Source organism: Fusarium solani, assembly GCF_023522795.1.
Source record: "Fusarium solani strain SB1 chromosome Unknown bctg00000010, whole genome shotgun sequence".
Taxonomy (NCBI): domain Eukaryota; kingdom Fungi; phylum Ascomycota; class Sordariomycetes; order Hypocreales; family Nectriaceae; genus Fusarium; species Fusarium solani.
In genome coordinates this window covers 1,326,853-1,354,393 of record NW_027072147.1, presented here as the reverse complement: position 1 = coordinate 1,354,393, position 27,541 = coordinate 1,326,853, and the positions used below count along the sequence as shown (strand labels likewise).

Here is a 27,541-nt window from a genome sequence, read left to right as displayed (position 1 = left end):
AGGCGGCGTTTCTTATCGTCCATGAAGGAAGATCTCTACTGCAGACCTATAGATAAGCGGTATAAGAGCACAGGCATCAGTGGCTAGCCACCATCATGAGCCCGCTCGGCCGAGCTATCAAGGGCTCACCAAAGGCAAATCCGTGGTGTTTGTGGTGTAGCCCAGCAAAACATGTCTGATGGTGCCCCAAAAGGTCGGTTTCTGGGGAAGCCGCTCCCCTGGCAGCCCCTGGCCGGTGCTCGCCGTCCCAGCCTGTCTTTTCCTGGATAGGACTAGCGCTGTAATATGGTTGAGGAGGGTGCTGCACGCCCATCAGTGAGGACCCGCAGCCATGTGTGGCTCGGGGATGTTCCACTCAAGGTCATCTCGCCCCAAGGCTCGAGAGAAAGTACCGGATACTCAACCGTGTTCCAGCGAGATGCGGGCGAGCAGGGCGCCCTGGCAGGCCTGCTGTAGGTACCGGCAGCTGCCTACGACAGGGCCCAGACGCCGGGCAGCACCATGGACGGGTGCCCCATGGCCCAGAGGTACCATGTACTGTACCTACCTTACCCAGGGGCCAATGTGGTGGAGGGAAGGAGGCAACTTGACAGGGGTGTGGTGTGGGCGGGCTACAGCTTCCCCCAATTTTTTTTTCTCTCGACGACTTTTTGGTGGGCCGGTTGTTCAACAATCGGCTCCTCCCTCGCCGTCGGCTACAATCGTGATTACCTATTCGTACCGGCCATCCGCTCGTTGGCACTCATCCTCTGGCTCCGTCTCTTCTCCAATTCCTCTCATTGCTTCTCGCTGGCAGGCAGAACGCATTTACAAACTTGGCCTTCATATTCATACACTCCTCGGCCTCTTCCTTCTGCCTCCATCCTCATCCTCCTCCCCTTCTTTCTCCCCTCCCGCCAGCTGCATATCCTCCCACCTCGCCAGCTTGGGAGCTTCCTGCGACGGCTCCATTTCTCTCTACGTTGGGGTTAAGCGGGCCCCTGGTATAATCACCACCTATTCGACCATTACCTCGCACCAATTCCTGGTTGCGATAGCCAATTCGGCCTTTTCGAGATACCCCTTTCAGATTCCTCCCCCGACCTAATTCCGCCAACATGCGTCCCGAAGTTGAGCAAGAGCTCGCCCACACCCTGCTCGTTGAGCTCCTCGCCTATCAGTTTGCCTCGCCCGTCAGATGGATTGAGACTCAGGATGTGTTCCTCGGTGAGAGGACCGCTGAGCGAGTCGTGGAGATCGGTCCTGCCGACACCTTGGGAGTGATGGCCAAGCGAACCTTGAAGTCCAAGTATGAGGCCTACGATGCCGCCAAGTCTGTTCAGCGAAATATCCTTTGCTACAACAAGGACGCAAAGGAGATCTACTACGATGTTGATCCCATTGAGGAGGAGCCCGAGCCCGCTGCCGCCTCTTCAAGTGATGCTCCCGCCGCGGCTGCTCCCGCTGCTGCTGCTGCTGCTGCTCCTGCGGCCGCTGCCGCTCCCGCTCCCAGTGCAGGCCCTGCTGCTGCCGTAGCAGACGAACCTGTTCAGGCCGTTGAGATTGTCCGCGCTCTGATTGCGCAGAAGCTCAAGAAGCCCCTCCTCGAGGTTCCCCTTAGCAAGGCCATCAAGGACCTTGTCGGCGGTAAGTTTTGTCTTTTTAGCTGCAATTGTAAGAACGCCATCTAATTTCCCCGCTTCCAGGCAAGTCGACCCTCCAGAATGAGATTCTTGGTGATCTTGGAAAGGAATTCGGTTCCACCCCTGAGAAGCCCGAGGACACCCCTCTCGATGAGCTTGGTGCCTCCATGCAGGCTACCTTCGATGGCAACCTCGGCAAGCAATCACAATCTCTGATCGCTCGATTGATCTCCTCCAAGATGCCTGGTGGTTTCAACATCACGGCCGCCCGAAAATACCTCGAGACTCGATGGGGTCTTGGTCCCGGCCGACAAGACGGTGCCCTGCTCCTGGCCCTCACCATGGAGCCTGCTGCCCGTCTTGGCTCCGAGGCTGATGCCAAGGCTTTCTTCGACACCGTCACCAACAAGTACGCCGACAACGCCGGTATTAGCTTGTCGACCGTTGCTGCTGCCGGTCCCGCCGGCGGCTCTGGTGGTGGCATGATGATGGACCCTGCTGCCATCGATGCCCTCACCAAGGACCAGCGTGCCCTCTTCAAGCAGCAGCTCGAGCTCCTTGCCCGATACCTCAAGATCGACCTTCGCGAGGGTGAGAAGGCCCACCTCAACTCTCAAAAGTCCGAGAAGGTCCTGCAGGCCCAATTGGACCTCTGGACTGCCGAGCACGGCGATTTCTATGCTGCCGGTATCGAGCCCGTCTTCAGCCCTCTCAAGGCCCGCACCTACGATTCCTCATGGAATTGGGCTCGTCAGGACGCCCTCAGCATGTACTTTGACATCATCTTCGGTCGTCTCCAGGTTGTCGACCGTGAGATTGTCAGCCAGTGCATCCGCCTCATGAACCGCTCCAACCCCAAGCTCCTAGACTTCATGCAGTACCACATTGATAACTGCCCCACTGAGCGAGGCGAGACTTACAAGCTCGCTAAGGAGCTTGGAGAGCAGCTTATCGAGAACTGCAAGGAGGTTCTCGACGTTGCCCCTGTCTACAAGGATGTCGCTGTTCCTACCGGCCCCAGGACGACAGTTGACGCCCGAGGCAACCTCAACTACGAGGAAGTTCCCCGTGCCAGCTGCCGTAAGCTGGAGCACTACGTTCAGCAGATGGCTGAGGGTGGCAAGATCTCTGAGTACGGCAACCGTACCAAGGTTCAGAGCGACCTTCAGCGCATCTACAAGCTCATCAAGCAGCAGCACAAGATGTCCAAGACCTCCCAGCTCGAGATCAAGAGCTTGTATGGTGAGGTCCTCCGCTCTCTCGCCATGAACGAGAGCCAGATCCTCCCCAAGGACAACGGCAAGGGCAGGAAGGGTCTGAAGGCTACCAGCCAGCCCAAGGGCAAGGTCGAGACCATCCCCTTCCTCCACCTCAAGAAGAAGACTCTTCACGGCTGGGACTACAGCAAGAAGCTCACTGGAGTCTACCTGAACTGTCTCGAGGACGCTGCCAAGTCTGGAGTCACCTTCCAGAACAAGCACGTTCTCATGACTGGTGCTGGCGCCGGTTCCATCGGTGCTGAGGTTCTCCAGGGTCTTGTCAGCGGTGGCGCCAAGGTCATTGTCACCACCAGCCGCTTCTCTCGAGAGGTTACCGAGTACTATCAGGCTATGTACACTCGCTATGGCTCTCGTGGCTCCCAGATCGTTGTTGTTCCCTTCAACCAGGGCAGCAAGCAGGACGTCGAGGCCCTCGTCGAGTACATCTATGACACCAAGAACGGTCTTGGCTGGGATCTCGACTTCATCGTCCCCTTCGCTGCCATCTCGGAGAACGGCCGTGAGATCGACAGCATCGACTCCAAGTCTGAGCTTGCTCACCGTATCATGCTTACCAACCTTATCCGTCTCCTCGGATGTGTCAAGGCTCAGAAGACCGAGCGCGGTTTCGAGACCCGACCTGCCCAGGTCGTCCTGCCCCTGTCTCCCAACCACGGTACCTTTGGTAACGATGGTCTCTACTCCGAGTCCAAGCTTGGTCTCGAGACCCTCTTCAACAGGTGGCAATCCGAGAGCTGGGCCAACTACCTCACCATCTGCGGTGCTGTCATCGGCTGGACCCGAGGCACTGGTCTCATGTCCGGCAACAACATCGTCGCTGAGGGTGTCGAGGCCTTCGGCGTCCGCACTTTCTCTCAGCAGGAGATGGCTTTCAACCTTCTCGGCCTCATGTCTCCTTCTCTGGTCGACCTGTGCCAGTCTGAGCCTGTCTTTGCCGATCTGAACGGTGGTCTCCAGTTTATCCCCAACCTGAACGAGACCATGACCAAGCTCCGCAAGGACATCATGGAGACCAGCGAGGTCCGCCGGGCCGTTAGCAAGGAGAGCGCCATTGAGAATACTATTGTCAACGGTGCCGCTTCTGAGGTTCTCTACAAGAAGAAGACCATTGAGCCCCGTGCCAACATCAAGTTCGACTTCCCCAACCGACCTGACTGGAAGAAGGAAATCGAGCCTCTCAACGAGTCCCTCAAGGGCATGGTCGACCTTGAGAAGGTTGTCGTTGTCACTGGTTTCGCTGAAGTCGGTCCCTGGGGTAACTCCCGTACCCGATGGGAGATGGAGGCTTTCGGCGAGTTCTCTCTTGAGGGCTGCGTCGAGATGGCCTGGATCATGGGTCTTATCAAGAACCACAATGGTATGGTCAAGGGTCAGCCCTACGCCGGTTGGGTTGATGCCAAGACTGGTGAGCCCGTTGACGACAAGGACGTGAAGCAGAAGTACGAGAAGTTCATCCTCGAGCACTCTGGTATCCGCCTGATTGAGCCTGAGCTGTTCCAGGGTTACGACCCCAACAAGAAGCAGTTCCTTCACGAGGTCGTCATCGAGGAGGATCTTGAGCCCTTCGAGGCCTCCAAGGAGACCGCCGATGAGTTCAAGCGCGAGCACGGTGACAAGGTTGAGGTCTTTGAGATTCCTGACAGCGGCGAGTACATTGTTCGCTTGAGGAAGGGTGCTTCTCTCTGGATCCCCAAGGCTCTCCGCTTCGACCGTCTTGTCGCTGGTCAGATCCCCACCGGCTGGGACCCCAAGCGATATGGCGTGCCCGAGGACATCATCTCCCAGGTCGACCCCGTCACCCTCTTCCTGCTCGTTTCCACCGCCGAGGCTCTGCTCTCTTGCGGTATCACCGACCCCTACGAGTTCTACAAGTATGTCCACGTCTCCGAGGTTGGTAACTGTGTTGGTTCCGGTATGGGTGGTGCTGCTGCCCTCCGTGACATGCACCGTACTCGCTTCCTTGACCAGCCTGTCCAGAACGACATTCTTCAGGAGTCTTTCATCAACACCATGTCTGCCTGGGTTAACATGTTGTTGATGTCTTCTTCTGGTCCTATCAAGACCCCTGTCGGTGCTTGCGCCACTGCTGTCGAGTCCGTCGATGTTGGTTATGAAACCATCATGGAGGGCAAGGCCCGCATCTGCTTCGTCGGTGGTTTCGATGACCTCGGTGAGGAAGGCTCTTACGAGTTCGCCAACATGAAGGCCACCAGTAACACCGTTGATGAGTTGGCTCATGGCCGTACCCCCAAGGAGATGTCTCGTCCTACCACTACTACCCGAAACGGATTCATGGAGTCCCAGGGTTGCGGTATCCAGATCATCATGACTGCCAGGCTGGCTCTTGACATGGGTGTCCCCATTCACGGTGTCCTCGCTCTCACCACCACCGCCTCTGACAAGATTGGCCGCTCCGTCCCTGCTCCCGGACAGGGTGTCCTCACCACCGCCCGTGAGAACCCCGGCAAGTTCCCCTCGCCTCTGCTCGACATCAACTACCGTCGCCGCCAGATTGAGCGTCGCAAGAAGCAGATTAAGCAGTGGCAGGAGTCTGAGCTGGAGTACGTCCATGATGAGATTGACGCTATGAAGGCTCAGGGTGGCGAGTTTGATGAGAAGGAGTATGCCCAGGACCGCTTCACTCACATTGAGAAGGAGGCTGCTCGACAGGAGAAGGAGCTTCTCCGCAGCATGGGCAACAACTTCTGGAAGAGCGACCCCAGCATTGCTCCCCTCCGTGGTGCCCTTGCCACCTGGGGTCTTACCGTTGACGACCTTGATGTCGCTTCATTCCACGGAACTTCCACCAAGGCCAACGACAAGAACGAGTCCAACGTCATCTGCCAGCAGCTCCGCCACCTTGGCCGCACCAAGGGTAACGCTGTCTTGGGTATCTTCCAGAAGTACCTCACTGGTCACCCCAAGGGTGCCGCCGGTGCTTGGATGATGAACGGCTGTCTCCAGGTCCTCAACACTGGTTTGGTCCCTGGCAACCGCAACGCCGACAACGTCGACCCCGTCATGGAGCAGTACGATCTCATCGTCTACCCCAGCCGAAGCATCCAGACCGACGGCATCAAGGCCTTCTCTGTCACCTCTTTCGGTTTCGGTCAGAAGGGTGCTCAGGCCATTGGTATCCACCCCAAGTACCTCTTCGCCACCCTCGATGAGAAGACCTACCTGGAGTACTGCAACAAGGTCGAGGCTCGCCAGAAGAAGGCCTACCGTTACTTCCACGACGGTTTCATCAACAACACCCTGTTCGTCGCCAAGAACAACGCTCCTTACAGCGATGAGCAGCTCAGCAAGGTGCTGCTGAACCCTGATGCCCGTGTTAGCGAGGACAAGAAGACCTCCGAGCTCAAGTTCTCCGCCGACTTCATGAAGAAGTCCGAGAAGGTTGTCTCGTCTACCAAGGCTAAGGAGACGGAGCAGGTCATGGAGGCCCTTGCCCTCAAGGTAGCCAACAAGAACAGCCAGGTCGGTGTTGATGTCGAGGATATCTCGGCCGTCAACATTGACAATGACACCTTTGTCGAGCGCAACTTTACCGCCCAGGAGATTGCCTACTGCCGCCAGGCCCCTAGCCCACAGAGCTCTTTCGCTGGTCGCTGGAGTGCCAAGGAGGCCGTCTTCAAGTCCCTGGGTGTCGCCAGCCAGGGTGCCGGTGCTGCCATGAAGGACATTGAGATTGTCAAGGGAGAGAACGGCGCCCCTACTGTCTCTGTAAGTTCATTTATCCCTACAAGTTCGAATAATGCTAACCAGTTTTCAGCTCCACGGTGACGCTGCCGCCGCTGCTCAGAAGGCCGGTGTGAAGGATATTACTCTGTCCATCTCGCACTCGGATAGCCAGGCTATTGCCGTGGCTGTTGCCAACTTTTAAATACATTAGGGAGGATTGTGTACATCTTTAGCCACGTGGGCTTACAACGGGAGTTTTGATAACCATCTGTTTCCATATGTTGTCTTGCGCGTTCTAATGAGGTATATGGACGGCCACAGTAAGGCCTTGTTAGGCATGTGGTGCTGATGGGATCTGCACGGAATAGACCGGGTAGAATGATTTATGCATAGAATAGACGATATTTCGGCTTCAATTACCGTAACTGCGCTGTCTTTAAATCTAGTGATGTTGACTGGCATACCTCGTAAGTGAGTATATGCCCACAACGTTGTACTATCCATGCCCGCCTGTCCCCCTGATTTGTCTTGTTGGGTGGGATTGTCATCCACTCTCTTTAGGGTAGGGTCCCATGAGTGAGAACCCGAGGCGTTGGCACGATATCAGAGGGACAGGTTCCCTTTATTGGATATCGAGCATTCCTCTGTGGCGGGAGTAACGCATAGCCACTTCCGACCGTGCGTGGAGGGTATCGTCAGAGGCATAGTAGCAATCTTATTGACCTCGTCCTCGTCCACGGCCTCTACCACCACCACGACCGCGTCCACGGTCACCGCCTCGTCCACCGTGATCGCCTCTTGACTGTCCTCCTCGTCCGCCGCGGAAGTTTCCTTGCTGACCTCTCTGGGACTCGCTAACCTGGTCGATAATCTCGTCTGGCACTCTAAGGTATTTGATCTATTCGTCGTCAGCGTTTCTCTTTGGCATATCGTGCGCAAGCCTCGAGATTGCAACATACGTTGTTTCCTTTGACATAAACCTCTGGTAACCGCACAAACTTATCGCCCTCCTGTGTCCCGATTAGCATCCCACTCTGTATCTGCCGTCCTCGTCGGGGTACATACAGGGCTGGTCTGGACCACCTCCCTGAGTGTAAGGTTCATCCATGTGTCGCAGGAAACCAGGTGTCCGTTGAGAGTCTCGCCGTTCTTGAGTTCGACCAGCATGGGGTGGCCTTGGGCCGCGTTTAGTAGACCGAGGGGTAGCTATGTTTGGAGAAGTGGTTAGCTCTTGCTGCGTCGTGCGATGCGCCGGGGAGTGAAGAGACGGGAGAGATGTTGCTGGCCTCGAAATCGGGTGCCGGAGGGTTATGCGAACGTACCATGGTGTCGGGTCTGCGCCAGCGGCTATGTGATGTGTGATGCGCGCGCTGGAAAGGGAATGTTGAGAATGGAACAACTCAGTGGAGCGGCTTCTCGGTGAATCCAAGGTGAGCGCTGAGAGGTGAGGGGCGGCTCTGCGCGGCTATTTACCCCCGCAATTGCATAAATACGTTTTTAGAGATATTCTCCAACGGCGGAAGTGTTCCGCCAAGGAATTCAACGCAAAGAAGTGCCGACCAAATTCAAGCTCCGAAGAACCATGATAATTCCTCAAAAACTATGAGCCGCCCGCAATTGTTGCCAGATGGGCTCTGGCGCTGCTTGCGCCCGGCATTGGAAGGATACTCCTTGCCTCGGGCTCTCAATTCGCAACTTCTCCTACCGACACAGCGAACATGGACCGGAAGACGACCGACCGTGACCCAGTGTCGCCGAAATACTACCAAAGCCTCGGGTGACAAGCGCCCTTCCCGACATGTGGGAAGTCTCGATCAATTCTTTCAAATATTTGAGCCAGGGAGTGATGGCCAAGGGACCATTTCCAAAGGGAAGAAGTCCCGATGCCCGGTCCCACCGGAGGAACGATACAGGACCGCCAGAGGCTCGAAGAATCCTCTTCTCAGGCTAGCATCGCCGCATCTTGACCATACAAGCACCGAAGCAATTGTGGAAGCTCTCAGAGTGCTACGGGCGCCAAACGGCCGTGGACAAGTTGGAAAAGTGCCGAACCGTCATAAGAGAGTGATCCATCTGGTCAAGTTCCTTGTCAGCCAGCACGACTACCCCCTCGATGCGTTTGTCTACGAGTGTATGATGGACGCCCTGGTAGATCCCGTAGGCTCAGCCCGAGGAGTTGACAGGCTGCTGGATGACATGGCTGATCAGAGCATTCCTCCTACGCCAACTCTATGCTACAGCGCCCTGCAAGCTTTGGCCATCCACCCCGACTACGTCGTACGCCAGCGGGTAATCGAGATAATGCAGAGTTACTGGTTCGAATTCACCAGAAGCGCCAGGCAAAACATTATTGTGGGAATGCTCCGGGAAGGACAGCACGAGCTCGCCCTGTCAAAGTTTGAGGAGTTCTTTGAGCAAGAGGGACGGGTTGAGCTTTGGGTCTACGACGCTTTCATCATCGAATTCGGCAGAGTAGGCCTCTTTGACGGACTGTTGGAGATGCTCAAGAAGAGGAGAGCTGCCAAGGGTACAGATGATGCCTTTAGGAGCCTTCTCTACCATACTCTGGATGTCTTCAGCCAGGCATATCACTACGAGGGGACGGTTTGGGCATGGACACGCACTGTCAGGACCCCTATGCATAACCCCTCCATTGTTACTCTCGACAACGTTCTGGGCACGGCAGCGAGACACGGCGACATGATTTTAGCCCATGAGGTTATCAACATTCTACGTAACCTGGATGTCAAAATCTCCAAGGAGCATTACGAAGCCCTCATCGAAGCCTCTGTCAAGGCGGGAAATCTGGGGGGCGCATTCCAGCATCTGAGCACCATGGAGCAAACAGGTCTTCATCCGGACCGAGGAAGCACCAGGACTATCTACAAGGCACTGAGGGAAAACCCAGAACGCATCGAAACGGCAGTTGGCGCTCTTGAGGAAAACAGGGGAAATCTTTCGGCGCAGGCTATCTCGGTTACGATGGAAGCCATGGCCCAAGAACGTGGCACGGAGGCTGCCATGCCTCTCTACCGCGATTTTGCCTTCCTCAGCGGCAAGAACCCTGACCATTTCCTCTTCAGGGACTTGTTGATGAACACTGAGCAGGCCAAGACAAGGTACACTCTGGCGAAAGACTACAGCTCCATGTTCAGAAACGAGGTGATGTCAAGAGATAGCATCAAGGCGTATGACGTGATGATCCTGGCCTGCCTCGAATTCGACGACCTCAACGTTGCGTTCAGGCTGGCAAGCCGTGTTATTACGACGAATAGATCGAGAAATGGGGAGGAGGACCCCAAGTTATGGCGGAGGGCGGAATGGGTCCAGCCTCTTGTCAAAGCTGGTCTGGAAGTGGAGGACAACCGTGTATGGCCGATTGTGGACGCGCTGGATCAAGGTGATGATGGGCCAGCCAAGATGGTGCGGTTGTTGCTTTCCCAGCGCCGCCAGGGAAGCAAGAGGGTTGACACGCGGGAAAAGAACGACACGTCTGATGCCTTGTAGGAGCAGCGCTTAGCGAATGAACTGCCGAGCGGAAGAGCACTAAACTACGAGTACTCACAGCTGCGAGGCCAGCCAATACACGGGTTACATTTTCAGTCAGCTCGGCAGCCGGCAACTTCGGGGCCTATCAGCTACGCAGACGCGGATAAGATGCTGTCTAGATCATCATGTGGCAGAGACAATTCCTCACTACGAGAGTCAATGACGTGACAAGCAGTAGGATGCGAGCTTTGACTGTGAGGCTCCGGCAGGATGGGCCCTATATGTTATGGTTATCGAGTAAGCCAGGTCAGCTCCGCTCCGGGCCTTCCGGGGGGATGGAGGTCGAGCAGAGTTCTGGTCCGCATGTGCGGTGGGCGTCGATCCCGTCAGCGGCCGGGCAGTCGGTGCCAATCAAGCCGTGGTCATGTCATCTCACGGAAGGGCGCACGTTTTGCTAAGCCGTTATGCTGGAATACGACCAGGGCTCTTCGGAGATGCGGCCTGATCCTAGCTGACGGATCAAGACCCGGCGGAGTGAGTCACAAAGGGTCCAGCAAGAAGAGATTCGACGGTATTGGCTCGAACCGGCAGAAGAGCAAGAGCCGTGAAATAAGCACCGTGGACCTGTGGATGCCGGGGCTTGGCATTGCGGCTCGTCCGGGGCACGGCGAGAAACTCTGGCCGAGGGTGATTAATTAGATTGCCCGATTAGGCAAGTCTGCTTCCGGGAGCACGGGGCGATTTCTAATCGTACCGAGCTAAGAAACGTGTGTGGCTTCAACGGCATGTGGCAGCCAGACGGACAAGGCATGACGTATCTATGGATGTATGGATGTCGACTAATACGAAGAAACGAATCTCCATCTTGTCAGAGTGAATGAGTTGGCAGTCGAGGCAAGAATCTGATGTGAGAACCACGCATCTTCCAAGGGCGCGAGAAGCACCTTGTTCCTTCTGGATGAAGTTTCTTATCATCATCCAGCTACCAGGCCAGATCCAACATCTCGTTGCCAAGTCGTGAGCCGAGATGTGTTAGTGCTCACAGATCCTCATGCATGCTGTCGATCTCTACAGTACAACATGGAATGTACATCTAGACCGTTCGACTGCAGGGGGCCTACACGCTCAAAATGTAATCATCATTGTGAAATCTCGGTCCCACGGCTCTGGGGGAGATAGCACGCGGCGATAACTCTAAACCTACGGTGCCGCTTCTCGCGTCAGCGTCAGCCCTAGGCTGGACCTAGGGCTAGACCGTCCTCTGTGACTGACTGAAACAAGAGGCAGATTTGCAATCTTGGGCTCTGTGGCGTGCATCCACTTGGATGCCACCACGCGGCTCTTGGCTAGCTCACGTCCTTTGGCCGAGAGCTCAACTCATACAACACCGAGCACCGAGCCAGCCCAACCAGAGATTGGTAATGGGCGCATACGAGTTAGTCCGAGTGCGATTTACAAGCGTTGAAGTGCATACGGTAGTGTGTGTCTCTTGCACTTCGCTCCCATCGTCAAGTCCGAGCTTCTATCTCCGTGGCGTCGAGGTTGATTACCCAGCAGCATGATGGATCGCGGGGAAGTATTGTGTGCGAAGGCCGGGTGTGGTTGTCTGGAGCGGACGTGTATAAGATGTCATGATGCCGCAGTAGTTGAAGAAGTAAACTCGACAAGCTTGAAGCTCCATCCGCAGCTCTGATATCACACAAGACACGAGTGTTATCAAGAAACCACAATCAGACACAATGGCAGACATAATCAGAGACGCCCCCCTGGGGCAAGTCATCCGCTTCGTCACTCGCAACAAATACCTAAAGTATCCAGAGGAGAAGGAAGACTTTAAGCTCCCCGACCCCTGGATCACGCTTATGAACAACCCCGACGCCATCGTCGAAGACGCCCCCGTCGAGAACCTAACAGTCGCCGCCTCGTCCGCCTCCTCCACCGTCGCAGCAGACGACGACACAAAGCCAAAGCCAAAGAACAGCGAGCCAGAGCACGACGAGGATCCTGAAAAGGCTGATAGACCTCCCCTGAGGCTGCAGCGGACTCGCTCGGCGCAGGATACGCAGGCTTATACTGCTGATAGACTGCACGCCGATGAAGAGCACGAGATCGAAAAGGTTCAGTCTATTCCCATCGTGCCTAAAAAGACAAAGGATGGTGCTATCCTCGTCGATTGGTACTACAGCGATGACGCCGATAACCCGCACAACTGGTCCAACAACAAGAGGCTGGGCATCTCGCTCATCATCTGTCTATACACCTTTGTGGTTTACACTTCCTCAGCCATCTATACGTCGTCGACTGAGGGTGTCATGAAGGCCTTTGGCGTGAGCCAGCTCAAGGCTACGCTCGGTCTGGCGCTCTATGTCCTGGGATATGGTATTGGTCCTTTGCTGTTCTCGCCCCTGAGTGAGATTCCTCGCATTGGACGTAACCCTATTTACATTGTCACCATGTTCCTTTTCGTCATCATTTCCATCCCGACGGCTCTTGTTGGCAACTACCCCGGCCTTATGGTTCTGCGATTCCTTCAGGGCTTCTTTGGCTCGCCTTGTCTTGCCTCGGGTGGTGCATCGCTTGGCGATATCTACAGTCTCATGGCCCTCCCCTATGCTATGATGGCCTGGGTCTCTGCTGCCTACTGTGGACGTAAGTATCCCCCATCTCCTCCCCCAACAAATACTAACATCTCCAAGCTGCCCTAGGCCCCCTGCTCAGCGGCTTCGCTGTACCCGCCAAGTCCTGGCGCTGGTCCCTATACGAAAGCATCTGGGCCTCGGCTCCCATCTTCATCCTCATGTTCCTCCTCCTCCCCGAGACGAGCGGCGCCAACATTCTCCTTCGTCGGGCCAAGCGTCTTCGCAAGCTCACGGGCAACGAGCGCTTCATGTCGCAGAGCGAGATTGATCAGCGCAACATGAAGGTTTCTTCTATTGCTCTGGATGCTCTGATCAAGCCTATGGAGATTACTATCAAGGATCCTGCTGTGCTTTTCGTGCAGGTGTATACCGCTATTATCTACGGTATCTACTATTCATGTAAGTGCTACTCTCACCCCCCTATAAGTCCTCAGTTCTAACTGTACTAGTCTTCGAGGTCTTCCCCCGTGTCTACCCTGTCTATTACGGCATGAACCTCGGCGAGATCGGCCTCGTCTTCCTCTGCGTCCTCGTCTCCTGCATCATCGGCGTAGCCATCTACTTCGCCTACCTCTACTTCTACATGGACCCTCGCATCGCCAAGCGCGGCTGGCCTGTCCAAGAAGCCCGTCTAGCTCCCGCTCTGCTAGCGTCCATCGGTCCCACGATCGGTCTCTTCCTCTTCGCCTGGACCGCCCGCAAGTCGATTCATTGGATCGCCCCGACTATTGGCATCACCATCTATGGTGCTACAGTCTTCATCGTCATGCAGTGTATCTTTGTCTACATCCCCCTAAGCTATCCTATGTACGCTGCCAGTCTGTTTGCCGCCAACGACTTCTTCCGTAGCGCACTAGCCTGTGGTAGCGTGCTCTTTGCTCAGCCGTTATTTGATAACCTGGGTGTTGCCAAGGGTACCAGTCTTCTCGGCGGACTCAGTGTCATTGGCATCATTGGTATCTGGCTGCTCTACTTTTATGGCGCCAGGCTGCGAGCTCTGAGCAAGTTTGCAATCTACGAGCATGTGGAATAGGGGTTGCCGACACTTGAATAACTGGTTTTCACCAGACAAACACCAAGGGAAGGGAATGCATTGAATAGTGATGGAAATACCATGGAGGACAGAGGATAGGATAGGATAGAGCTAATCGGATAGACAACGCAATGGATAATGATCATGATTTCAAACAAGGTATGCGACTGCTGTACACATCGTGATGGCTCAGTAATAATACGCAGCATCTGGCCCTTGACATTCCCATGGGTATCTCTAGACATGAATAATTATAAAGTCAAACATTGGCCGTGTCCGTAACCGCTGCCCTTGATCCATGGACCTAAATCAATTCCCCCAATCATCAAACCGTTGCTAAACGATGCTTATAGTTCCAAAAATACATTACACGCCTGACCACGACTCGTAGCTGTAGCCTGACGACTGGCTCCCTGGGTTGAGAGAGCTGTTGTGCGAGCCTTGAAAGTACCAGCTTGATGGCTGGTTACCTGTCTGACTCTGTTGTGTAGGCCCAGAGTAAGATGGATAATTATGCTGTTGCTGCTGGCCATAAGAGTTGCTGCTGCTCGTGCGAGTGTCTTGTTGTGTGCTTCCACGCATGTTAAAGTTCTGTCTAGACGCTGAGACGGACTTGGAGGATGCTGGTTGTGAATATGCGGATTGGTTATGATACGAAGAGTTGCTGCCGTAGGCACGATCGTTTCTTCCTGACGAGCTAGACCACTGGTTTGCGGATGAGGTAGTAGTGGGGTATGAGGTGCTCATTGTAGAGGGAGTCCCTGACGCCATCGACATAGCCATGGCAGCAGTCTGACTGGTCGTGTCAGTGTTCTGCTGCATCGTCGAATTTGTCTGATCATATCCCCGATGAGACGACTGGTGGCTTGCTGTGGTGTTGGTGCTACCATACCGCCCATGCTCGCTATAGCCAGAAGTATCCGTGATCTGGGATGTGTCATGGCGGGTAGATGACCTGGTGTTGTGTTGATGGCCCACATCAGCAGGGGGCTGATGACCTCTAGTCTGATCAGCAACAGGAGTCCGCGACTGGTTTCGCTGGCTCTGTCGGGAGGTGGCACGAGGAACAGCAACCTGTTGATACGGAGACTTTCGTGCCTGAGCCATCATGGCGGCGGCAGCTACAGGTGACTGACGAGCTTGTTGCATCACCGTATTAGACACGGCCGTTGCTTGCTGCATTCCATCGGCCATTTGTGAATGGTCCCTTGAGACGTTCTGGTTCACCTGCCGCGATCTCTGGTTGGCAGACCGAGAATATGCCATCTGTGGTGAAACAGATGAAACATTTGTTGCTGGCATAGTGTTGTTGGAACTTTGAGCCCAATCTGATGGTTGAGGGTTCGCAGCAGGCACGTTTTGCCCGTTGGAGTGAACGGGTTCAGACGGAAGACTTCGCCGCGTCTTGTTGCCAGGTCCGATGGCTGTCCATCGTCGTGACTCGATGGGAGCAATTGTGCCAGGAGGGGCCGGAGCTGGGGGTGGTGGCTGTGTTACTTCAGGCATACCGGTGTTATAAGTTTGCCTAGGTGGCATGACGAGCCCTGGATCGGCAGTCATGGGCTGTTGTGTGTTCGAATAGGGGTCTGGCTGAGGCAATGACAAACCCGAGGGGGGTTGATAGTAGCCATTCTGGGAAGTTTGGAGATCCTGAGATGTTGTATCTGTGGTTGTGACAATGTTTTCAATGTTCATCTGAGGGTATGAGTAGTCTTGTGAGGCGTCTTGCTGGGTACTGTCCTTTTCTTCAGGGGCGTCTTCCTCGGCATCTTCCTGTTGTTGCTCCTCTTCTTCTTCGTCTTCTTCCTCTTCATCGTCTTCGACAACTATGGGCTCCGACTTTTCAGGCTTCTTCTTTTTGTTTCTTGGCTTTTGAGGCGCATATTCACATGCAGTGCCGTGGCTTTCGCACTCGGTGCAAGTAGGGCTCTCCTTTGGACACTTTGGCATTTGTTAGTTGACACCGCCATTAATATTACCAGGATACTTACCTTGGTCTTTCGAGCCTTGCAAGGGAAGCAAGCTGTCCGTGATTTGGCCATCTTCTTCCTCTTGCCTCGTTTCGTTGTCTCCGGTACTTCTGCCACAGCCTCTGCCTCAGTGCTGGTAGGAGCCTCATTGTCTGTTCCCACGTTGCTCTGAGCACCGGACTGGGGCACGAGTTCCTTGGTCGTCATGGGCCCAGACGGTGTTGTCTGACTGCTCGGGGTAGAAGCAGATGCGTTTGTCTGCGCAGAGCCTTCCCTGTTACCAGGATGAACAATCCGCAGGCGTTCTGCACCATACTTGACAAGCATACCCAGAGACTCTCGCTGAAGTTCTGGTGCCTGGTTGGAGAAGATGTTGAACTGCTCAGCTGACAGAGTGGACGGCTCAACACCCGCATTGCTGAGCATCATCAGGGCTGCCTCTCGTCGACGTGCTGCTTCAGCTGCCGAGACATTAACTGGGTAGGTGACTGAAGGAGGTTGGCTGCCAGTCTGAGTAGTTGAGCCATTAGCCGCGGCCGGCGCGTCTCCCATCAAACCCTGGGGGTAATCGCTGAATCCTTGCTGGTTCTGCGCAGTGCCATCTGTCTGCTCCCCAGCGGCATAGGAAGGTCCTCCTTGTCCGTCGATTGGTGGCGCTCCAGGATAGTCTGGGGGTATCATGGGTCCATCAGCAGGAGCAGTAGCTTGAGCTGCGCCGTTATTCTTCTTTTTCCGCTTCCGAGGGTTTCCATTCTCATCTTGTGCCTTGGTTTCTCGCTTCTTTCGTTCCCTCTTCTCGCCCTTTCCCTTCTTAGGTGTCTTTTCCTTGGTCTTTTGTTGTTGTAGTTTCTGAGCGCCGGGACCCAGTTGACGAGGAGGAGGCTTGAAGTAATCGGCGAGCTGAGCAACCGTCTTGTGCATGGGTGTGTGATCGTACTTGACAGTGATTGCGCGGCTGTTGCGATTGAACGCAATAGTGACGCATCCACGGCAGTCAAACGCAGGTCGAGCTGATTTGAGGGATCAACGATTGAGCCATTCGTAGGACATTCTGAACTTACCATGCAGAACTGGGTCCGGGTCCCGTTGACTGAACTCGCCCACAATCGCCTTGGTTGGGTTCTTTGAAGTCTGCCGATCCCATTGTTGATACGAGTCCTTGCACAGATACGTAAAAGTCCAGCCTTGCGACCCGCGCGATACCTCTCGAACAGTCCAAGTGCTACCATCTGTTGCGCTGACAAGGCCGATAATATGTTTTGCGACAGATCGTTGCAGAGCCGGGTCATCTTGCGGTTGGTTCATCAGGGTGTCATTGGCAAAAACAACCCGTGAGAGCTGTCCCCCAGATTGATCAGCGGCAACACTCTCCGAGCGCATTCCTCCCATCAACGGGTCAATATTATTGAGATTATCGAGTGCACCATTCTCGGGCTCGGAGACGGAAAGCTGGAAGCGGACGACGGCCCTCAGCTCGAGGGTGATGGACAGATGCTCGGCGCGGTTCGGGGAGACCTTGGCGTCGAGAGCGCCGCGAAGGTGAAGCTGCAAATCCTGGACCGAGTCGCACTGCGGGTTACTGGACGCGGCGGGCGTCTGGGCGCCGAGATTGAAGCTCGCCAGAAAGTCGGCCATGGCGGAGCTGGAGCTGGAGCGTAGGGCGCGGCGGCATCGGACCAGGCGGAGCAGCCTGTCGAGATACTGAGCCGAGCCAGGCTCCTGCTGAGGCGACGAGCTACTGCTGCTGGCGGGCGCTGACGATGAAAGCCTGTGAGGAGTCGGCGATGGCGCTGGCGGGCCTGGACGCTTCGCGTTCGCGAGCCGTGGTGGGTTGGGGGAGGTGACGACAGGGGTGTGGGTTCTGTGACCAGGCGGCGGCTCCTCAGTGTGAGGCTTGGTGGGTGTGCGCCCGCCACTCAACGGTGGCGTGGGCATATCATCCATCACCATCATCAACGAAGATCAACTTCAATTGAAAGATGTTTTAAAGATGATTTTGATTCGTCTATTTCCAGTTTGACGAGGTTGAGAACTGACGGCGGCTGGTGGTTGTTGAAGATATCAATCGCATCGCCTGTGAATTGCAGCCGATAATCGCTACAACACGCACATGCTCGCGCTGAATTGAGAACAAGCACTTCCATCTTTACTCGTCTATACAATACAAATACACTCGGATTACCGCATGGCCTCACGGGCCAGAGAACGCCCCAACTCAACTATAAGCCAATATACAAGTACACACACAGCCATCAAGGCCATATCTAGGAATTTTCTTCCACCCACTGCTCGACTCTCTCAATCAGATCCATCTTTCGACCAGCTGTGCTCAAGCCTTTGGCCCCCAGCAAGTCTCTGAGTTGCACCACCGTCATCTTAGTGATGCCACCGCTCTCAATCGCTGCCTTCAACTGAGAGGTCGAGAGTGAAGACCCAGAGGGCTTCTCTGATGAGCCTCTGCTCCTCTTGGTTGGCTTCACATCGTCATCGTCCACTTCGCGCTTGGTGGACTTGGCGCTGGACACCCGACCGGCTTCACCTTCCAGTGTCTCCGACCAGTCTTCAAGGTAACCACCAGCTCTCTTGCTAATGGCCTTGAACTTGGGCTCAGTCGTATCTTCAGCCTTTTCAGGCACCTCCTCTTCCAGTGCAAGAGCCTGGAGAATCTTGTAGTGCCACTGAAGGGCAGGATTCGGGTACTTGGTCGGATTATACATGGCCTTGGGGAGTTGAAGCTGCTGCACAATGGTCCGCATTTGTGTCGTGAGCTCATCAGAACTTCGCATCACTTCGCTTGGGGCGTTGATGCTTCGCAGATCGTCCAAGAAGGGCAGGGGATAGATCCAAAGACCTGCGGGCAGGTATGGTGTTCCCGACTCATCATCAGACCGTTCCCTAGATGGAATGATGGCCGCGAGTATCGGCTGCGCGTTGGCTCGGGTGATGCACCATGCAAGACCAATCTTGTCGTCCTTAAGTAGCTTCTGCCACAATGCAGTAAAGACTCGAGTCGACCCGACAAAGTCCTCTTCGCTGGGGAAGATAAAGGTAGACTTCTTGACGCTCGCCCAGATGGGAAGCTGGCTCCGCGACTTGAAACCAATGATGCGAATGATTGGTGATCCAAAATCCTTCAGAGACTTTTGCTCATCAGGGGTAAAGTAGACATATTCGCCGCCAAACTTGTACGCCTTTTTCGTCTCTCCCTTCTCGACCGTCCGGGCACTATCCTCAGCGATTCTGGTAGTTTCGCCTGCGGCAATCTGGGGTTTCTCGCCATCGAGCCAGATGTAACAGGTGCGGGCGGGCGTTTGGCGATGGACAATATTGTATCCCTTGACCGAGATTCGCAGTCCGGGGGCAATCTCAAAGGGCAGGTTTGAGAAGAGTGCTCGTTTCGCCGTTTGTTTCGAATTCACATTCGAGATGAGCGAGTTGAGCAGAGTAAGTCCGTCTCCAGACTTGGAGGTGCGAATCTCAGACATGTTGGCTTCACCAACTGGGTCACGGTAGATGATATCCTTCTATTGTTAGCCGATTTGGCCATGCCTTGAGTGTGAGTCTTACATCATAAAACTTGTTCAGGTCAAAGGTCTCATCCCCTCGAGTGATGGGGAAGAGATCGATTATGATGCCAAGATCATACAAATCCTTTGCGCGGACAGCCGCGGCTGACCTTGCCTGCTTGTCAGACGCATGAGGATCGTCGTTGTCGGTCACTATGAACAAGCGACGACTACCAAAGTTTGCGGCTTTTGTTGTGAAAATCTGGTTGGCGCAGAAGAGCACGTTGGCCATGCTGGCAGGCTCCTCTGAGGGCGTCAACACTTCATCCTCGTCTTCCCCCTCTTCAACTAGAGCCTTCAGGGCCTTGACGTCCTCTGCCGCAGGGACGTCCAGATCAGTGAATAGATAACAATGAGGATAGCCGAGTCCACTGCGACCGTCGCCCGAGTCCTGGAACTTGGACTTTTCAGTGCCGAACAGGAGAATGCCCATCATGTCCTTGGGGTTGGAGATGATGCGCTGCTCCATCAGATGGTAGGCGCATTTCAACGCTGCCTGTACGGGACTGTCCCGGTCTGCCTTTTTGGAGTCCGAGTGCGGCGGTGGCTCCAGCATTGACTTGCTCACATCTATCGCGAGCAAGATGGCATCCTTTTGCGCCTTGTAACTCTAAAAGTGGATCAACATGGTGTATGAGAGTAAGAGCTTTGATACTCACGTTCTCATCAATCTCCTGCTCCCCCTCATCTTCATCTTCTCGGCGCCAATCTTGTTTATCTGCCATTGTTGATGTGTATGTGTGTGTTATGGCAAAATGATGGTTCTCATTGCGCGTCAGCTGGAACTTAAGAGCTGAGTGATCTCATCCTGCGGGCCATAGCTCTAGGCAAACGCGACCTCTGTAACAGGGGGGCGCGATGCTGCCTGTCGCGAGGTCACGTGAGTGAGTCTGGGGAGTGATTACCAACTTCATGATTGGCGGGGAATGTCTTGTTGAGAGGTACATGTGCTACTGCAGACATTCCGCAGTGGCCGAGGTTCCTGCTAGCTCCCAATATCTCCCGTCGGTGAAAATTCCGATAAGATGCGCTGCTGGCGATCCCGGAGCCCGTGGAAATGCGTGCATCATCGCCGCCCTAGCTGCCATACATAATAATTCTTGCGCCCCTCAGCTGTTTCTCATTACCAACCCTCACACCACTGCCAATTAACGTCCGGCCGTTTTCTTCTCTCCTTTTGTGCTTCACCTTTCAGTCTATTCACCAACAATGGCTCTGCGACGCTCCGGGGGCCAGCTCTACAAGGGCATCTCCCAGGCCAGCTCCCATCGTCTTGCGCTCCCTCAGATCGCCAGCCAGAAGCGATACCTGGCCACCCCAGTCCCTCCCGTCACACAAGATGCAACAGGCTCCAAGGGCCCGACCGCCATGGTCTTTCTCAACATGGGAGGTCCTTCTACTCTCGATGAAGTTGGTGACTTTCTCAGCCGCCTCTTTGTAAGTATCGCCGACGTCCCGGAACCCCTCGGAGATGCTAACTTGCCACAGGCTGACGGTGACCTGATCCCCCTCGGTCGATTACAAAACTACCTGGGTCCTCTCATCTCCAAGCGACGAACCCCCAAGATCCAGAAGCAATACGATGCCATTGGTGGAGGATCCCCCATTCGAAAGTGGTCCGAGTACCAGAGCTCTGAGATGTGCAAGATCTTGGACAAGATCTCCCCCGAGACCGCCCCCCATAAGCCCTATGTCGCTTTCCGATATGCGGATCCTCTGACCGAGGAGATGTACACTCAGCTGCTGAAGGACGGATTTGGTAATGGCCGTGGCGGCAGGGCCGTCGCATTCACCCAATATCCCCAGTACTCTTGCTCGACAACGGGCAGCAGCTTGAACGAGCTCTGGAAATGGAGGCACAGGCTCGAGGGTAAGACCAACAAGGAGTCTGGAGACGGCAGCATCACATGGAGTGTCATCGACCGCTGGCCAGTTCACAGTGGTCTGGTCGAGGCGTTTGCGCAGAACATTGAGGCGAAGCTGGCAGAGTATCCCGAGGAACGCCGCAAGGATGTTGTCCTGCTCTTCTCTGCGCACAGTCTGCCCATGTCTGTTGTTAACAGAGGTTTGTGCTCTACCCCGTAAATATGAACGGACCTAACATGTCATCAGGTGATCCTTACCCCGGTGAGGTCGCGGCCACTGTGTATGCTGTCATGCAGCGCCTGAAATTCTCGAACCCATACCGACTATGCTGGCAGTCTCAGGTCGGCCCATCCGCCTGGTTGGGACCTCAGACCTCAGATAGTGTGGAGGAGTACATCGCCAAGGGCCAGACAGACCTTGTTCTCATCCCCATCGCCTTCACATCGGATCACATTGAGACTCTTTACGAGCTGGACGAGGAAGTGATTGGCGAGAGTGGTCATCGCGATACCGTCAAGCGAGTAGAGTCTCTGAACGGTAGCCCCGTGTTCATCCAGGCTCTGGCCGACATTGCTAAGGCACATCTCGCCGAGAACCAGGCTTGCTCGGCTCAGATGGGCCTCCGATGCCCTGGCTGCAAGAGCGAGAGGTGTGCCGAGTCGAAGCGATTCTTTGCGAGCCAGCAGGCTGGTCTGGTTTAGGGGTCGATGTGTACAAGTAATGTTTATGAGTGGTTCGGCATGACACTGTATTATAGCTCGGGAGCGCGAGCGCTTATGTGTAATCAAAAGTGTAGTCTTTCAGGGCAGGTCTGGTGGTTTAAGGGTCAAGAGTGGTGGGATCTACTCCATATAGATACGCCGTACGGCAACTCTTCGCTTCATTCCCTGGCTCGGTCTGAGACTAGGTAAACTTGTGATCGTCTTATGATCATTTTATGTTTCCTTTTGAGTAGGTATGTTAGGTATTCTCTATACATACTTTATGATACCCTATCATGAGTCTCATACAACTTTAGGCCTTTTTTTAGACGAATGTGAGGTCTTTTAGGTAAGGCGCATTAAAGGTCCAACTCACAGGACTCCAGAACATAGGTATCCATAGGTACGGGCGTCTGCCAGTTGAAGGTCATACCCCGCGACGGCGGCCCGGACGGCCGCTTGCACGGCCGCCTCTGTGGCTTCCTTCTTCTTGACCCCAGCACTGGTTTGTTCTAATTACAACACATCTATTCTAGCTATTTATACTTGGCTCTGGACACCGGGCCTGATCCGATCATCCCGACATCCAAGACGGTGACGGGGCAACAAAGACCGCGATGTCAACAGGCATCGGCAGAGTGTCTTAGCTTGCGGTAACGCCTCATTGCGAGTTCGTGGGCCTCTCCCTCTCCTTCCTCTTCTTCTTCTTCTTTACCCCGCCACTAGATGATTCCTCCAGGTGCTGGGGGGCAGCATCTGAGGCCCATCAGCCACAACACGGATCAGACGAGTTGCGTAAGGGGGAAAAGACATATTTAGAGAAGCATATGCTTTTTTCTCCTTGCTGTGTCTGCAAGTATAAATCAGGCCAGCCACTGTGGTGCCAACAGGCATCGGTCGAGAGGCGGAGCCCGCGGCGACTGCCTCACTGTGTGCGCGTCCATGGGCTTCTTCTTCTTCTGCTTCTTCTTGGTATTTTTGACAATACGACTGGTTTATTGGCCTTGCAACACATATAGACTGCCTATTAATGCCTTGAACCCACAATCCCGACATCCAAGATGGTACTGGGGGGCTGCGATCCCTCAGCTGCCCGCCACCGAGATGCCAGCACGCCTCGGCCATATGGCCATACTTGCCGCATATGCCTCATTTCGGTCAAGATTTTACCTTGTCTAGAAGTGCCTTATATATTATACCTTTATGACTATCCTTAGACCAGAAGATGATCATCTTTTCTCCTTGTTGTGTCGGGGATGTTCAGCATCAACGTTGCGGCCCCACACGGCCCCACACGGCCCGGTCCTTACTTCCTCAGCACAAAACGGGAACAAAAAATTGTCACCCACGCCGGCACAGGGAACAACATGAGCAAGAAAGGCAAAAGAATGAAAAAGTGGGATGAATATGATGCTGCTTGGGAGTGTGCTGATGTCGTAAAGCTCCAAAAACCAAGATTTCGCCCGGAGCGGCGGCAAAACGGCAAGTGATGTCCAGATGAGCCACAAACACCACGCAGTCAGGAGAGCGAGTTCACCAGCAAAGAAATGATAGAAAAGAGCAAAAAGAACATCGACAACGGCAGGATTCGAACCTACGCGTGCGAACACAATGCCTAGATATGCAGGATAGCAGGGCATCGCCTTAACCACTCGGCCACGTTGTCTATTCCGAATTTGGTGATGGACGACCTCGATATCCACCACCATGTGCCCAGGGCAGGGGGCTATTACACGACGAAACAAGGGGGAAAAAGAAGGGGGAGTGATACAAACCTGGCTGCCAAATCGGCCAAAGCTCAAAGATCGCGAGGGGCTCTGCTCTTCAAGCAACACCCTCCTTTTTTACAGCCCAAAGAATCGAGCATCAGTAAGGCCTACTATTATACGTTCATAGCAATTGCCTACCGCATCCCCATTGCCTACATGCAGAAGGGCTCGACGTACTGTCGCCGCTGTGGCAAGTAGCCCTGTGTTGCTGCGACGAAAGAACAGTGAAAGCACCGGCTCAACAGGCCATGCCCATTGAGGCTTATGTTTTTGTTCGACAATGGAGCATTTACCTACGAGATGCATTACTACGCCATGGCTATCCAATGTTTTTGATCTATGCTGGCAGTATGATCTCCTTTGGTGGCGGTGTGCCGTCAAGCCGCTCCCTGGACCAAGTGACACTGCTGGCAGGCATGCGAACACTTGTGAGCATGAACAAGTTACAATTATGGGTAATTCTCATTCAAACGGGATTTCTGCGTAATAAAAAAATCAGCATGAGTCGCCTAATATTACCAGCCACCGACTAAAATTGGTCGGCGCCGTGCCGGTAGCGTTGACCACCATTGACCATGCGTCGACCAAGATAATCCTCCGACATCTTCGAGTTGCATCAGGTAGTCACTGAACTCTCTGCACTTACCAGGACGGAGCTCTAGTATAAGGATTTACCCATCATTTTCGCTCACGTCGAAGCAGCACCCTGGGAGCACATTTCGCTACCTGCAGGCCGGGGAGCACCAACAACGCTTCCATCACTTGGCGAAACTTGTTCCTGCGGTTGAATTGAAGCAGGTCACAGTCAAGGTTTCGCAATGGAAGCCTTAATTCACGGTGTGGCGAGCAAAAACGTGTTCCAAAAAGAAAAATTCTGGAAAATTCCCCAGAAGTCCGTTCAAAACGACAAGAGCAGGGTTCGAACCTACGCGGCCGAAGCCAATAGATATCAAGATCGTTTCAAGTCTATCTCCTTAACCACTCGGACATCTTGTCTTGAAGTTGGGATGGGTTTCGAGATTTCAGATTTGCTTGATATGGAGTCTTGTCCAATTCTGGACTAGCGTTGCGGGCTCAACGGCAGCCCGCGCGCCACCACACATGTCGCTCCACTTTTTTATCCTTTTCTTAGATCCAGTACGTATCTTTTGCCCGCCATCACTTGAATGAGATTGATCAAGATCAGATAACTTGAAAATCACACAGAGGTTTCCTCCCTCTGTCAAGCTTTCAGTCAATGAGGATATTGGAAAGCTACCAGTATATTAATACTGGAGGTCGGCTTTCCCTGGTTGCACAATGTATTCCTTCAATGCAACTCTCTTATCCTCCTCCGCGTAGCCTGGTTGTGCGACTAACAATGAGTCCTCAACACTTGACGATTCAACCCTCCCAGGTTTGTCTGGTCACTCAATCACATTACTCCTTTTCGCCCTCACATTCCGCCGGTGCTTTTTTTTTTTTTTCTTTTTTATCCTGCCATCTATTTAGATACCTAGCTTTCCCTTCCTTACCAACCTCGGTTGAGGGCATCCTTCGGATTATCCTTCAAGAAGGCGGAAAGCAAGTGACCAGAATCGGGAGAGCAGCCCACCGTCCCACGCTCACCCGGTATCAAGGGCCTCTGGCCCTCTACAACAGGACCTGTCGTCGACGACTTGAGCCGTCAGCTTCAGTTGATCTCACTGCCTCTCTCGATGTCAGTGGCTCACAGGCACTCGGCCCGTCCGTCATTGGGTCTTTTTGGGCGCTCAGGTACTCTCACGGCCCTTCGGGAGACAGGCCGACCATGAAACCATTACCTGGGACTTCAATGAGTTGAGATGATTGTTTTCATCCAGATAGGCATGGAGGCGAATCTGAAAGTAAGCCAGATTGAGGAATCAGTGTGATGCATGGCTTCCTCCACGCCAGAGGTCCCTGGTTCTTGGGGAGTTTTTCTCCTGTCTGCCTTGTCGTCGTCTTGTTTCATTGTCCCTTTGAAGCGCCCTGCTCTACTCTTTCCTGTACTTAACAGCTACCCGAGATTAGTCAGGTAGACTTCGAAATACGTTCCCATTCTGGCTATTGTCGCCAACCTGCTGCTTTACTGTGTATGCTGATATCTTTGACGGCCGTGGTTTTTCTTTCCGTATTCTTTTCTACGATCTTTTTTTAAATATAAAATAACATCTCATTCTCTCCTCTTGTTTCTTTAGACCTTGCTGCCTTTCTTTCCTCTTCAAAACCAACAGCTCAATCTCATGGACCGAACCGTGGCGGGATGATCATTCAGTTACCCTATAGCTAGCACTGACAATGAGAGCACTAGGAAACTGGTTTGGCATTCTGGCGTACATGGTAGAAAATCAACATAAAGACAATTGAACATTATCATAAAATAGGCGAGATATCATAAGAATCTCTTACTTATTATTTTGTAAACTTCACTAAACCTTTAGGATCACTCCTAGGAGAGGTTCATCTTTCTGGCGTCTGTCTCGGTTGGAGAAACGTGTTTCCGAGGACGCGCTCCGGATAGACCCTCAGAATTGGCAGTTTTTGCTGGGTCTTTGGTCGATGGTTTGCAAAGTATTTAAATCGAGGCGGATGAACAGCCACAGCGATACATGCGTCGACCACGTATTACCTACTGTAAGTGAGACGGGGTTGGCTCATGTCGAGTGACGTGGATGGATGCTATCGAGAGGCGGTCGAGTGGCACCTTGGCGGAGCCGGGCTGGGCCGGGGTCCAAGACCCACCATGGGAAGGGAAACAACTTGACGGACGGGAAGTTGGCTGTGTTTGATGTTTGACGGGGAATAAACGAGGGATGGACGGGCTCTAGCACAGACGTGGGAGCGGCCGAGGCGCGCCACTTGACAGCGTTTGGGCGATGTGACGGCCAGAGAAGACAAGAGAGTTTGGCACATTTGAAGACGAGCATGTCATTGTCGATACTGACTCAGTATCGATAGAACTCTGGAGCTGGGAGCTGGAGCTTCTGAAGCCAACTGCCTCACAACTCTGAGCTGAGAAAGGAGTTGCATACCCCAACGCAGACCGACTCTCTTCTGGTGGGCAAATTTCAAGCAGCGGGCATGTCTCGCTATGCTTCAGACCACTCGTTCACAGGCGCTTGGCTGAGCTCCTTGATGTCTTGCCTTGCTGTGCCGTGTTGCGTAAGGAATGGCGGTAGTTAAGACCATGATGGCTGAGATTGTTCGTGCCACCGCATCAGATTAAGAGTATGCATTATCCTGCGCAGAGATAGGAGAACTGCAACCTCCTTAAAGATGGTCGTCTCGAGATGCCGAATCCCTTGGCGCGTCGTCCCATGCGACGCGACCTGGACTGCCGTTCCCCTTTTGGAACCAAGCTTAAGCTCGGAGCCTAGGGAAGCTCCTAGTGACGGTGGGCTGTGAGCTCCATCAAGGGACTCCACGAACAGGAAACAAGATCAACAGCCAAACGACGCAAGACTCAGTGACTGCAGCCCAGAGCCTTATTACTACGTCTCACCAAGTACGGGTAATTTGCTTCACGCTTGAGGCTGGGAGATTGGGGGAGGGAGAGCTCCAGCACAATGCCATTTAACCCCTGTCAAGGCCGTTAATTGGACCCGTACCCCCAGCAACCAATCAGGAGCGTGGACTCTCAGTGGGCGTGCAGCGACCTTTCAGCAGCCCTGCCCGCTAATTCTCCAGAGCTTGCCCCTGGGCCTTGGGATTTGGGAGCCCGCCCCCTGAGACGCTAGTTCATTTGAGGCATAGCGTCACAAACCCCTTTTGTTGCAGGACCAGGCCAGCACCTCTGCCCAAGGACGCTTCTGCTGGGGGAGAACAGCGCATCAGAATTTCGTCTCCTTGTTCCGCCTGTCACTCGCACCCAAAATTTCCCTTCTTCTCCTTCGACTCTCTTTTACCCCCGTTCCGTTCCTCA

The 27,541-nt window shown here is 54.0% G+C and overlaps 7 protein-coding genes across 7 annotated transcripts; 4 read left to right on the top strand and 3 right to left on the bottom strand.

Annotated features, from left to right (window-relative positions):
• Nucleotides 1–1,097: 1,097 nt before the first annotated feature.
• On the top strand, nt 1,098–6,788 carry MRS44_014510 (uncharacterized protein; the record flags this gene model as incomplete). Its single annotated transcript, XM_046277297.2, has 3 exons — nt 1,098–1,626; nt 1,686–6,628; nt 6,678–6,788. The coding sequence occupies 3 exons, from the start codon at nt 1,098–1,100 to the stop codon at nt 6,786–6,788; spliced, it is 5,583 nt and encodes a 1,860-aa protein (XP_046127358.2).
• Nucleotides 6,789–7,301: 513 nt separating this feature from the next.
• Nucleotides 7,302–7,911, bottom strand: MRS44_014509 (uncharacterized protein; the record flags this gene model as incomplete). Its single annotated transcript, XM_046277298.2, has 4 exons — nt 7,302–7,484; nt 7,546–7,596; nt 7,652–7,792; nt 7,909–7,911. The coding sequence occupies 4 exons, from the start codon at nt 7,909–7,911 to the stop codon at nt 7,302–7,304; spliced, it is 378 nt and encodes a 125-aa protein (XP_046127359.1).
• A 277-nt stretch (nt 7,912–8,188) lies between these two features.
• On the top strand, nt 8,189–10,093 carry MRS44_014508 (uncharacterized protein; the record flags this gene model as incomplete). The annotated part of the gene is made up of 1 exon (XM_065618435.1): nt 8,189–10,093. The coding sequence occupies one exon, from the start codon at nt 8,189–8,191 to the stop codon at nt 10,091–10,093; it is 1,905 nt and encodes a 634-aa protein (XP_065474507.1).
• A 1,721-nt stretch (nt 10,094–11,814) lies between these two features.
• On the top strand, nt 11,815–13,747 carry MRS44_014507 (uncharacterized protein; the record flags this gene model as incomplete). Its single annotated transcript, XM_046272276.2, has 3 exons — nt 11,815–12,724; nt 12,772–13,113; nt 13,164–13,747. The coding sequence occupies 3 exons, from the start codon at nt 11,815–11,817 to the stop codon at nt 13,745–13,747; spliced, it is 1,836 nt and encodes a 611-aa protein (XP_046127361.2).
• A 366-nt stretch (nt 13,748–14,113) lies between these two features.
• MRS44_014506 (uncharacterized protein) lies at nt 14,114–17,667 on the bottom strand (the record flags this gene model as incomplete). Its single annotated transcript, XM_046277299.2, has 3 exons — nt 14,114–15,688; nt 15,739–16,727; nt 16,779–17,667. The coding sequence occupies 3 exons, from the start codon at nt 17,665–17,667 to the stop codon at nt 14,114–14,116; spliced, it is 3,453 nt and encodes a 1,150-aa protein (XP_046127362.2).
• Nucleotides 17,668–17,981: 314 nt separating this feature from the next.
• MRS44_014505 (uncharacterized protein) lies at nt 17,982–20,008 on the bottom strand (the record flags this gene model as incomplete). Its single annotated transcript, XM_046277300.2, has 3 exons — nt 17,982–19,238; nt 19,285–19,893; nt 19,943–20,008. The coding sequence occupies 3 exons, from the start codon at nt 20,006–20,008 to the stop codon at nt 17,982–17,984; spliced, it is 1,932 nt and encodes a 643-aa protein (XP_046127363.1).
• A 484-nt stretch (nt 20,009–20,492) lies between these two features.
• On the top strand, nt 20,493–21,850 carry MRS44_014504 (uncharacterized protein; the record flags this gene model as incomplete). Its single annotated transcript, XM_046277301.2, has 3 exons — nt 20,493–20,720; nt 20,772–21,348; nt 21,396–21,850. The coding sequence occupies 3 exons, from the start codon at nt 20,493–20,495 to the stop codon at nt 21,848–21,850; spliced, it is 1,260 nt and encodes a 419-aa protein (XP_046127364.1).
• Between the last annotated feature and the right edge of the window lie 5,691 nt (nt 21,851–27,541).